The 12,571-nt window shown below is 41.4% G+C and overlaps 1 protein-coding gene across 2 annotated transcripts; it reads left to right on the forward strand.

Moving 5' to 3' along the window:
• Positions 1-1,389: 1,389 nt before the first annotated feature.
• TSPAN6 (tetraspanin 6) lies at positions 1,390-8,192 on the forward strand. 2 transcript variants are annotated; one of them, XM_055121836.1, is made up of 9 exons: positions 1,390-1,762; positions 2,211-2,227; positions 2,810-2,998; positions 3,288-3,362; positions 4,139-4,237; positions 4,769-4,903; positions 5,263-5,346; positions 6,722-6,825; positions 7,434-8,192. In XM_055121836.1, exons 3-8 carry the CDS (start codon positions 2,849-2,851, stop codon positions 6,788-6,790), a joined length of 612 nt encoding a protein of 203 aa, XP_054977811.1. In that variant the 5' UTR covers positions 1,390-1,762; positions 2,211-2,227; positions 2,810-2,848; the 3' UTR covers positions 6,791-6,825; positions 7,434-8,192. The 2 variants fall into 2 exon arrangements, with proteins under 2 accessions (XP_054977811.1, XP_004611706.1); XM_004611649.2 differs by lacking the exon at positions 2,211-2,227.
• Positions 8,193-12,571: the final 4,379 nt, after the last annotated feature.

The following is a 12,571-nucleotide window of genomic DNA, read 5'->3' on the forward strand; positions in this document are numbered from 1 at the left end:
TGGAGGGAGCAAGAAGGGTTCGATTGGAAAGAGTGTGATAACCTACTTATCTTTCTTTTGTTTTTGTTTACACTGTTCTTGAAGTTCAAGAATGATGAAAGCTAGGAATTTAACTAATGTCCTGATGAAAATGCTTGTATCACTTCATTGATTTGTTTGTATATAAGTCGCTTTGTAAATGTGTTTTGAACCTAATTACATGAAAAAAGAGAATCCTTTCCAGTATCCTTGGATTCCTGTGAGAAGCAAATGACCTATTTTTGAGGACAATAATTGGTCACTCTTTTCCTTTTCTTTTCTTTTTTGTTTGTGGACCACACCCAGTGGTACTCAGGTTACACCTGGCTCTGAACTCAGGAATTACTCCTGGCACTTCTCTGGGTACCCTATGGAATGTTGGGATCGTACAAGGCAAGAGCCCTACCCAATGTACTATCTCTCTTTCCCCATCTTTTGTTCAAACTTCGACTTAAAAGGTGTAAGAATGCTGGAAAAAGTGGAGATCTATAGCGTCCAGACTCAATTCTCCTCTCATCATATGAAATTTAGGACTAGCCGTTATATTATTTGTAGTTTATACTCCCATTTTGTCAGTGTATCAAATAACTAAATACATTGAAAAAATCTTTTGATTCATATGATTTCTAAGTTTTCTAGGCTTTCTAAGTTTCTGAAGTCTTTTGTTTTGTTTTTGGGCCGCACCCGAGTGCTCGGCGGCTCTTCCTAGCTCTGTGATCAGGAGTGACCCCTGGCGGTGCTCAGGGTCCCGCATGCAGTTCCGTGATCAAATCCTCTGGGGTTGCGTGAAAGAAAAGTACCTTGACCCTGTACTATCGCTTTGGCTCTACTCGGAGTCTTCTAAGCATTCCTGAAGTTAAGTTCACACAAAAAATAGCTTTAGTGTTTGGTCACCACTGTTCGGAAGAGGGCTGCATTTAAAAATTCCACACGACTCTTGACTACTGACTCATGGACGCATCACCCATAGTTCATGATTGAATTCTTAGGCCCCTTCCTCACTGAAAAAAAAAAAAAAAAACCACCAGGTTTAAAAATTGGGAAAACACCGACCAAGGGAGAAAAAAAAATCAGCCTGCTTGGTCAATTTCACTTCTCCTTTCGGTTCTTGTTTCAAACCGCGACCGTAAGTATTGCTTTGCGATCTCCTTTCTCTTTGGCAAAGATAGTCGCTGGTATTTTTGCCTCTTTCTTAGGTCACTTTTGACTTATTTTTCCCCCCTTTCCTCTAGGGCACCAGGGGCCAGCGAGGCCGAAGCTCAAAGCGCAGCTGGCGCTGCTGGTGATCGAATCACAGTTTCACCTGCGAGGGATGGGGTGGGGGGTGGGGGGTGGGGGGGAGGGGAAGGATTTCTTTCAAGGGGGAAAAACCAAAAACCCTGACGCTTCGCTAGATCTAAGAAAATTCCGACACTAGAACCTTTGTATATAGTTTTCGGTCCCCTTCGGCAGGGGGCGCCGGGAAGCGGCTCCCGGGGCCGGGAACACCCTCCCGGACTTCAGCCCTGGGGAGGACCGCGCGGGGCTTCCGGCTCTGCTCCCTTGTAGACGCTCGTAAGTTTTCGGCCGTTTCCGGGGCCACTCGGGGCCTCCCGCGGCCCGCTCCCTCGCTGACGAGCACCCCGCGGCGGCGGGGCCGGGCCCGGGGTGGTTCGTCATGGCGTCCCCGTCTCGGAGACTGCAGACCAAACCGGTCATTACTTGTTTCAAGAGCGTCCTCTTGATCTACACTTTTATCTTCTGGGTGAGAGCAGACTCCCCCGGGCACTGGACAGGGAGTCCCCGGGCGGGGGGGTGGGGTGGGGTGGGGGTGGGGGGAGGGGACCCAGAGCTGAGCGAGGGTGGGGTGTTGCGGGCCTCCCCCCCACCCCCGGCGGCGGCGGCTGTCGGGGACTCCCCGCGCAGGCACAGAGTTGAGGGGGTGGGGGGGTGCGGGTAGGGGTGAGGGCCCTGGTGTCTGTCGACGGCAGTCGATGATAGACGGAGATCCAGATGTGCCTTGCCGTGCAGTGTAATGCGGGGAGAGGGAAAGGGACGCTGTAACCCCACCAGACCATGCAGAGAGTCATGTCACTCCCCCCCCCCCCCCTAATCCATTCCCCTGCCCCAACCGTTGGAGAGGGGCTAGGCTGGCGCGACTTCTCAGAGGGTTCACTTGCATAATAGTCTCTTTCTTTTCACTGCTTCATGAGAGGGGAGTTTTGCATAGGTAAGTACGGGCAGGGACTCCTCTCCCACCAGTCTCGGGCTCCCTTTTGTGTACCCTCCCTTTGTCCCTGGCTCAGCGCCCAGCTGGAGGGGAAGAGGGGAAGATGTTGGAACTCCCAAGAAGCACCCCCCCTTCCCCGTCACCCCCCCCCCCCCCCCGCCTTTCCAGGAATGTTGGCCGTACCAAGGCGGGAATAAAACAGTTCTTCGGAAAGTTTTGAGTTCCTAGAGGGCAAAGAAGTCACGGCATTGTGCTCACACACAGAAACGGATGCCATTAAGAATTTGCTTGGGGAACAAAAAGAATTTGGTTGAGCCCTGTTTGCAGTGGGCCCTCTCCACTCACCCCGTCCCGGTTATGGCCCCAGTTGCCCTGTGACCCAGCTTGTGGAGTTCTCCAGGCCTCCCCTTGGGTGCAGTTTCCCTACTTCCTCGCCTCTATTGTCCTCCCTTGCCTGCCATATTCCACCCACTGAAGGCTAAATCCTCAGTCCGGTTGTTTCTTCGACAGCAGATTGGTTTGTGGTTTGAAGATGCCGCTGTAGGCATAGCATAAACGTCTATTCTCTGCTTTCCCACATAGATCACTGGTTTTATCCTTTTTGCTGTTGGCATTTGGGGAATGGTGAGCCTGGAAAATTATTTTTCCCTCTTAAATGAGAAGGCTACCAATGTCCCCTTCGTGCTCATTGGCACTGGCACTGTTATTATTCTTTTGGGCACCTTTGGCTGCTTTGCTACCTGCCGAGCTTCCGCATGGATGCTGAAACTGGTGAGTCCATGTTTTCCTTTGAATTGAAGCATGATTTCAGAAAAGTCTTGTATATTGTGCTCTCGTTTTCTAGGAACTGGGGATTGCTCTTTACAGTTTTTCCTGTTCCTTCTGATAATTTACCAAGTGCAATTTGGCTGACAGTTGCCTTTTGTTGTGTTTTTTTTTCTGGCCTTTTCAATAAAACATCTCAAACTGAGTAAACCATTTCACCCCTTTTGACTCAACCCTTTGAGACTTTGAATGTATCTTACTTATACACTAATTGTGCTTTCTTTTCATTCTGCAGTATGCGATGTTTCTGACTCTTATTTTTATGGTCGAATTGGTTGCTGCCATCATAGGATTTGTTTTCAGACATGAGGTAACTTTGTCTTTGAAAACCTCAGTATGTTAAAATATATTCTGATAGAAAAAAATGAATTGATTTAATAGAGTTGATGACAACTTTTTATTGTTTAAACCCTCACAGCTATGTTTAAGACTTACTTTTTCAATTTATAGCTCACAATTATTTATTATAAATGACTTTATTATAGAAATTATAGGCCACTTTTTGTATCAAAGAAAATACATTAAATTATAAATAATTAATCACCAGAATATTAAAGTGTCCATAATTGCTTGTAGTTTGTCTGTGTATAGTGACGGTAGTATAATTTAAAACTATAGAAATATGTTTGACTAAGTATTCATGCCCTTGAACATAGTCCCATAGTACTTTCTATTTGCAGTGATTGTAATATTATGCTGTGTTACTACTTACTCCTTTTTGTCAAGGTATCATCCCTTTAGCTAGACTATATTTCTTAAAGATAGTATGGGACCATAGGAGTCAGTTATATTTGCTGCTGTCAGAAATATGACCGTTGATGGGCAGGAGAGATAGTACAGTCACTAGAGTGTTTCCCTTGCATGTAGCTGATCCAGGTTCAATTCCCAGCACCCCATATGCCCTTTCAGCACTGTGGGCAGTGAGTAATTACTGAGTGCAGAGCTAGGAGGAACCCCTGAGTATCACTAGGTGTGGCCCAAAAAGCCAAAAAAAAAATGACCATTGATCAGATGTGATGATCTCTTATTTGATCTAGAAACTAAAGGAACTTTCTAGACTGTTTATTGACATTGTGTTTCTTTCAGATTAAGAACAGCTTTAAGACTAATTATGAAAAGGCTTTGAAAGAGTATAATGCTACAGGCGATTATAGAAGTGAGGCCGTAGACAAGATCCAGAGTACGGTAAGTGGCTTTTTAAAGCAGAGCATATATTCTCTGTCCCCTTAGAGAAGAGGGTAGGATTCTGGAAGCTAGCTGTCCAGCCGTGTTACTGTATGTACTCTTAGAGTAGCAGAAAAAGGAAATGGGGGCTGGAAAGTATGGTGTGACATGCACACCTCTTCTCTTCATTGTAACTGCCAACTACAGCAGGAAAATAAGGCTAGCCAACAGTGACAACTGTTTGGTGTTAGTATTCCCTTAAATTATGCCATTTGAGGGCTGGAGCAACAGTGGTTAGGGTGCCTGTCTTGCATGCCGTTGACCGGCTCTAATTCCCAGCACTGCATATGGTCCCCTAAGCCCTGCCCGGAGTGATCCCTGGGTGTAGCTCCAAAATAAACAAAATTATGCCAGTTGAGGGTACTCTCTTAAAAAGTTAGACTATAGTAAATGTTTTAAGCACAAATTGCAGTCTATGATAATACTGTGTTAAATATTTGATAAAAAGTTATAATATGAACTGCAGATTCTCATGTTGATTTTATTTTTCAGTTGCATTGTTGCGGTGTCACCAACTATACTGATTGGAAGGATACTGATTATTACTCAGAGAAAGGATTTCCTAACAGTTGCTGTAAACTCGAAGATTGTTCTCCACAGAAAGATGTAGATAAAATTAACACTGAAGTAAAGAGCCTCTCGTATTTTTTTTATTATTGGAAATGTTAATTGAAATCAGAGTTAACTCAGTTTTACTTAAAACATAGGTCAAGTGCATTAGTACAAAGTAGATGAGGAAACTGAAGCTCGGAACTTGTGTCTTGAATTCATATAACTAGCAAGTAACTTTGAGATTTGTAATTTACATAGTGGAACCCTGTGTTCCCAAACTTCCTTGAAAATGTTAAGATTGAAAGGAGACCTGGTTTATTACATGAAAGATAATACATTTTAATAAAATTATTGTCAGAAACTCATCTTTTGCAGAGATGTTTTAAAGTATGATTGTTTTTGCTATACTTATTTTTTTTTTATTCTTCCTTTAGGGTTGTTTTATAAAGGTAATGACCATTATAGAGTCAGAAATGGGAGTTGTTGCAGGAATTTCTTTTGGTGTTGCTTGCTTCCAGGTAAGTCTTCGTAGTTATGAAAGAGTGTGTCATCCTTGTAGGTTATAAGCTTAGAAAATTGCCAGTTTGAGAAGACTTGGTTTATTTCAGGGGCTTGGATAGCAGGGGCATTTTTAGAGGAAAGTCATTATTCTCACAAAACTGGGTTGCTTATCACAACATAGAGTCTTTTGGTATGAAGCGTATATGTAGTCAGTCATTTGTGATTGGGTCTTTAGTTTTTATTGGGAGGGGAGATTGTCTTTCATTTATTCCATTTTTTAGTGTGTCTGATCTTGTTTTTCCCCATACTGTTTCCCACAATTTAAGAGCTCTCAAAAAGTTGCAGTCCCCAGCCAGTGAGATACTATGGCAGATAAAGCGTTTATCTGACACTCAGCCAACCCAGGTTCAAGCTCTAGCACCCAGCGTGGTCCCCCAAGCACTGCCAGGAGTAATCTCTGAGCACCACTGGTGTGTGCCCCCCAAAACAAACAGAATTCAAAAAAAGTTGTAATCCCTTTTCTCCTATCTTTTTTTTCCCCGCTTTTTTGGTCACACCCGACAAAGCATAGGGGTTACTCCTGGCTCTGCACTCAGGAACTACCCCCAGTGGTGTTCAGGGAACCGTATGGGATGCTGGGAATCAAACCCAGGTCGGCTGCGTGCAAGGCAAATGCCCTACTGTGCTATTGCTCCAGCCCCTCCTATTTTTTTTAACTGTGGCTAATCATGCATTGAAAATCAAAAACCCCAAATTTAGAATTGTGTTGTAGAAATACATGTCATTTTTCTAGAAAAGGAGATGGGTACACTGGGGATGGGTGTGGTCTTAGGCTTATGTCCATGAGAAACCATTATTGTCAATGAGTCAAAAAAATTTTAAGAATAATACCTAATTTTTAAAGCATTTTAAAATGTTTTATTTAGACACTGATATACAAAGTTGTTTACAATAAGGTTGCAGGCACACAGTGTTTGTTCTACAAGCAGTCAACTGTGGAAAAATCTGGTATCCTCTTCAGTTCTGGTTTCTCTCATCTGAGTACTAACTAGGCCTGACTCTGCTTAGCTTCTGAGATCAGATGAGATTAAACCCTTTTTTCTTGCCAGCATCACTGTTCATTAACTAAAACATCATATAGATGGGAACATTATTTTGATATGCAGTCAAAAATTAGTATATGGTTGCAATTACCTGATTAGGAGTACAGATAAGTTTGGACCTAATAACATTTAGATCATATAACCGCACAGCATTGTATATGCGTATGTGGTAAAGATGCTAATATTGTGTTAGGAACCAAGTTGAACTTAAGGACGTGAATTAGAAGTAAAAGAGGAGGTCTTTTTGCTACTTCCCCCATGTTTAATTTTGCTTTTGTTCTGTTTCTAGCTGATTGAAATCATTCTAGCCTATTGCCTTTCTCGCGCTATAACAAATAACCAATATGAGATAGTGTAACCAGCACATCAAGGACCGACCCTCTCCAGCTTAAGGTACATTCATTTCAGTCTTCAGTTCTGTCAAGGTTGGTGTTTACTCTGTTTGCCAAGACCCGTAGCATATTTATATCTTGTTGATGCCATATTAGCCCTGCATGGGCAAATGATCTTCACATTCTAGGCATGGTTAAAAAAGATAGTCTGTCTTTATACATCCTAGTCTAAAGAGCCGGAGTGTCATTTTTTTCACACAAATTTGGACCTAGAATGATGAGAAATGAACCCAAATAGTGACTTTACTGTGATGTTCCCAATATTGGCATTTTCCCTAGTCTAGTCTTTTACTTAGTTCTATTATTCCATAGTCCCAGTAGTCTAAAAATGGTAGATTATTGTTGGCCATTATCTCATCTGATCATACCAGGAACCAGATTTTTGGGAAGTAATGTGTTTCAGTGACTTCAGTAATGAATGATAAAGCATGAGAACCATTTCTTTCAGAATTCATCCATAGGGTACCCTTCGTGTTTTATTTGAGCCACTGAACTAGAACTATTTCTGAGTAGTGAAATAGATTAGATTATAGTATGTTTAAGCAAATGCATGATATATTGATATATTTGGGGTTACCATGGATTAACTTTCTTCTCCCTTAATTTTAGGACAATTAACATCCCTCTCCCCTCCATGTGAACTATAAGATCACCTGCATGGAAGACCAACTACCAAAACACTACGCCCATAGTCTGATTCAATCAAGACAGTTGTTCAATAATTCTAATGTCCATCTTCTGAATCATTCGTGTTAGATCATTGAAAACACTTATCACTCTGAAACACTGGAAGAGCTAGTAAAATATAGATGAAGCAATACTGTGTTCCTCTTTTCCTCAATGTGGGGCTTTTGAAAGACATTGTGAGTTTGATATTGATGTAGTAGGCCAGGAAATTGACCCTTTTGAAGGTTATCTGATTTCATTGTATAATTTGCATTTGATAGTTAAACCATTAGTTTGTTTTGCTGATAGGCAGAATCACATTGTGAATTTAATTTCAACCACTGGTTGGATTGCATCAATCATCAGAGCAGCCAAATGGTGGTAATGATGCTTTGTAACGTAAGTAATCCAAGACAAACATCAAGTTGCATCACAGTTAGACTTTGCATTTCTTTGCCTACAAATTAAGGTGCTTCTAATAATGTTTATATTTCCCCTATTGTTTGAAAGGTTCTAATAATTAATGGTGTCGGAATTATTGTATTTTCTTTAGAAACTTAAAGCAACTAAAATTCATTAGATATAGCTGGTGTTTTCTTACCAGATTTATAGGACTTAATTGTCAATATTTTGATCAACATTTAATAGTCTTTGTTTAGGTGTGTACTTTTGATTAATAAATATAAATCATATAAACAGTAAGTTTTGTTTCCCTCTCAAATTGTTTGTAACTTTTGGAAAATCTGGGATGGTTCTCAACTGGGAAAGTTAAGGTCTATACTTTTACTTGGAATATAGTTTCTTATAGGAATTATAAAATGGGTTTTGCTGTGTCATTAAGAATAATCCTTGGAAAAATGAAGCTATGAAAGCTGCTTATTCAAGGAGAGTATCATGCTGAGCGAAATCAGTCAAATGGAGAGGGACTGATTAGAATGATTGCACTAATTAGCAGGATATAAAAAACATAGTATGAGAATAATACCCAAAGAAAGTAGAAATGAAGGCCAGGAGGATTGGTACATGGTAGGAAGCTTGCTGCAAGTTGTGGTGAGCGCAATTAGGACGGATAAGGAACCACCATGTGACAATGATAGTTGGAAATGATCACTCTGGAAAAGAACTAAGTGCTGAAAGTAGGTAAAATGATGTACATGACAATCTTTCAGTTACAGTATTGCAAACCACAGTGCCTAAAGGGAAAGAGAGAGAGATTGAGAGAGAAGAAAAGTGCCATAGGTAGGCTTCGGGGGGAGGAGGGACAGGAGGGAAACCGGGAAAATTGGTGGTGGGAAATGTCCACTGGTGAAGGGATGGCTGTGGGAACATTGAAACCCAATCATAAACAGCTTTGTAACTGTCTCACAGTGATTCAGTAAAATGAAATCCTTGAGTCTGAGAGATAGGCTGAGCACATATTCATATGTGGGAGGCCTGGTTTTAATCCCCAGCAATACCTGGTCTGAGGAGTGACACCCGAACACCAACAGAAGTTGTCCCCAAACCAAAGATAAAATTCCTGTTAACAAAATTATTCCTTGTTATAAAATAACATGATTAGCATTCTGGAGGTCAGAATGATTTTCATAAGTTTTATTTAGGCATCATGATTTATAAGGCTTTTAAATAACAATTTTGGGCATTCAATATTCCAACTCCAAAGCCACCACTAGTATCAGCGTCCCTACAGCATCGACAGGATTCCCTTCCCTCTCCCTGTCTCCTTAGCAAACTATTTTGTTAAGGTTGCTTATACTTTGGGTCACATGCTTACTCTAGTGCTGACGTATGGTTTTAATACACTTCATTGCATTACCTCTAAACAACTGAAATGCCTAATACCCTTGACCAATACCCTTGTGTTACTGCCAATCTGGAGTACTTAGGCTTTTTGCTTGTACGGTTTGCATGAAGAAGTTAAATAGGGGGGCCAGAGCAATAGCAGAGTGAGTAGGGTGCTTGCCAGGATGCAGCTGACCTGGATTCAATAATCCCTGAGCACAGAGCAAGAGTAATCCCTGAGCACTGCTAGATATGTCCCAAAGTCCAAAAAAGAAAAAGAAGTTGGGTAGGGAGAAATGTAAAAGGAAATTAAGATTTGCATGGAAATGGGATTCTTTTCGGTTCATGTTTTCTTTCCACACCTATTAGTAGGAGGTAAGCTCATTTTTGCCACACAGGCCTTTAATTTGATAGTAAGGGAGAGTCAGGCACAGTTAAAAGTGGACAAAACCTCATTAAATGAGATGACTTTAAGGCACATGTTTGGAAATGCTTGGAGTTAGCAGAAAGAGGAGATTTGAAACACATTGTGACTTTAACATAGGAGGGTAGAATAATAAAATTTTTCACAGCTGAAAAATCATGATTCTACAAATCAGTTTGGCTACTGGAATTAGTGAACCCAGAGGAAAAAAATGTTTTTAATGGAAAGTAATTTTCAATAGGTATTTCCATTAGGATGAACTTAAAGAACCTTTTAAGGTTTTTTTTAAGTATTTTTAATTTTTTGTTCAGAGCCTGGCAAGCTACCCATGGCATATTCGATATGCCAAAAACAGTAACAACAAGTTTCACAATTGTCACGATGGAGACATGACTGGTGCCCGCTTGAGCAAATTGATGAACAATGGGATATTAGTGCTGCAGGGCTACAGTGCTTTTGTTTTTTTGTTAAATTAAAAAAACTGATTTACAAAGTTATTGATGGTTGAGTTTTAGGTATGTAATTTTTAAAAAGTTTTTACATTTAATTTTTCCCAGTATTAAAAAAAAGAGAAACTATGAAAAGTAGAAATCGGAAAAAAAACACATCATCCTTAAGATGAGTTTATTTTGGATTGCCAGTTACAAAAGTCCCTTATAGTTAATGAGTGCATGTGCACACGTACTTGTAAAACTCACCTCCCTCTCTGGTGCCAAAGGTATGCTGTGGGTTGTCTTACTTCCAGGCACAAGTTTCTTACTGCCAGGTGGCTATAAACTCCACTTAGAAAAGCTAAGCTTCATGGGTATATTTTTTGACGGTAGAAAGCTTGGCAGCTTCGATCTATTCCTGTGGAGAGTTGGATTTATGTTGTAGGTGTCAAAATTTTGTGGAAATAAATACCGAATACCAGGTATAACTACCACTTTGTGTTTTTTCATTTCTCAGAGATCAGTCAGAATGTTTTTTGATGTTTTCACTCTTGATGGAATCCAAGTTGGTACTTGGTACTTTACTAGTGAGACAACTGAGCAAGCTCACTGAATTATGAGATGTAAAGCAGCGTATGAATTTTTGTGTGAAACAGGAAATCTTGGTTTCCGTGGACTATACTGTATAGACACTTGTAGAAAAAGAACTCTAGTAAATGTATAAATACCATTGCTGCTTTTCTTCCCAGAATACATAAATTGAGATGTGATTGAAATTTGATGCTCAGGTCTAACTTCTGGCTCCATGCTCGGGAATTAATCTTGGTGCCTTAACTCTTGTACTATCTCTCCAGAGATTTGATATATTTTTAAAGTTTATTTCCCTGTAATATTGTCTGCCATAGAGGCAGGGGAAGGGTGGGAATAGATAGGTGACAGAGGGATGAATAGATTGAGTGAGACAGAGTTCGAGGAAGGTTGAGGGAGAAGCACAGATGGAGAGAAGAAAAGACACAGGGAAAGGGGGGGTATACCCGGGATATTGGTGGTGGGGAATGTGCACTGGTGGAGGGATGGGTGTTTGATCATTGTGAGATTGTAACCCAAACATGAAAGCTTGTAACTATCTCACGGTGATTCAATAAATTTTTTTTTAAAGTTTATTCCCGGGGCTGGAGAGATAGCACAGCGGGTAGGGCGTTTGCCTTGCACGCGGCCTGACCCGGGTTCGATTCCCAGCATCCCATATGGTCCCCTGAGCACCGCCAGGGGTAATTCCTGAGTGCAGAGCCAGGAGTGACCCCTGTGTATCGCCAGGTGTGACCCAAAAAGCAAAAAAATAAAGTTTATTCCCCTGTAAGATGGACACTTTATGTGAAATGTGGCAATCAAATTTGTATTTTTAACTTAAAAGGGAAAAATAAATGGTTAACTGTAGGATAACATTGGTTTGCCCTTCTTGCCCTGGCCTCTGGGAGCTTGTGTTTGTTGATTGCTCCCTCGACCTGTCAATTATCTTTGTCTCCTGATCAGACTCTGACTTGTAAATATTGTCTTTCTCTTTTCCATACTGTCCTTTGCACAGTTACGTATTTCAGTGCAGTTGCTTTTTGTATGGATATAGGAAAATAGTTAAAAAGACAAGCCTGTGACTTGGGAGTTGATTGACTCCGGATAATATTACCTCCTGGACATCTGTTCTCTCAACTTAAGCCTCAGTTGCTCTTACTTCCTAGATTCCCAAAAGCAGGGTCCGACGAGGGACTGGATGGACCCAGGGCAAGCGGTGAGCTAGCTACTCTGGCATCGAAATGGGCCTGGCCAAAGTGCCATAAATGCTTAACTATAAGTTAAGAGCTTGGTCATGGACAAATTCTGTCATGATACAAAAAGTGATAACTAGAGCTGGACGCTGCTGGGGTTAGGCATGACTGATCCGGCCTGAACACTGTAGTCGGAGTCTGTGGTGAGATGTCCCCAGGACAGTCATCCTACAAGCCTAAAAGTGTCTATTACTGTGTCCATACAAATGGTAAATATTAGGAAGTAGACTTAAAGATGTTAATTAAGTTGCTGGTCTAAGGAGAGGAGAAACATACCTTAAGGGCTGTTTTGCCCTCGTGGGCTGCAGATGATCGGGAAGACTGGAAAAATATTTTGATTGCGCTTCCTGTGGGGAGGTGTGGTTGGGGAGGCATGGAGAGAAGAAAAAGAGTGGCAGCGGGGAGGAAAAGGAAGAAGAGGGAGAGAGGGAGAGACAGAGATAGAGGAGATGGATGCAGTGGGAAGGAATAAATTGCAAGGAGACAGAGTTCGAGGAAGATTGAGGAAGAGAGAGACAGAGAGGGAGGGAGATGGTGACAGAGGGACAAATAGATTGAGTGTGACAGAGTTCGAGGAAGATTGAGGGAGAGACAGAGATGAGGAGAAGAAGAGACACAGTG

The sequence above is a fragment of the Sorex araneus genome, chromosome X (genome assembly GCF_027595985.1).
Source record: "Sorex araneus isolate mSorAra2 chromosome X, mSorAra2.pri, whole genome shotgun sequence".
NCBI lineage: Eukaryota > Metazoa > Chordata > Mammalia > Eulipotyphla > Soricidae > Sorex > Sorex araneus.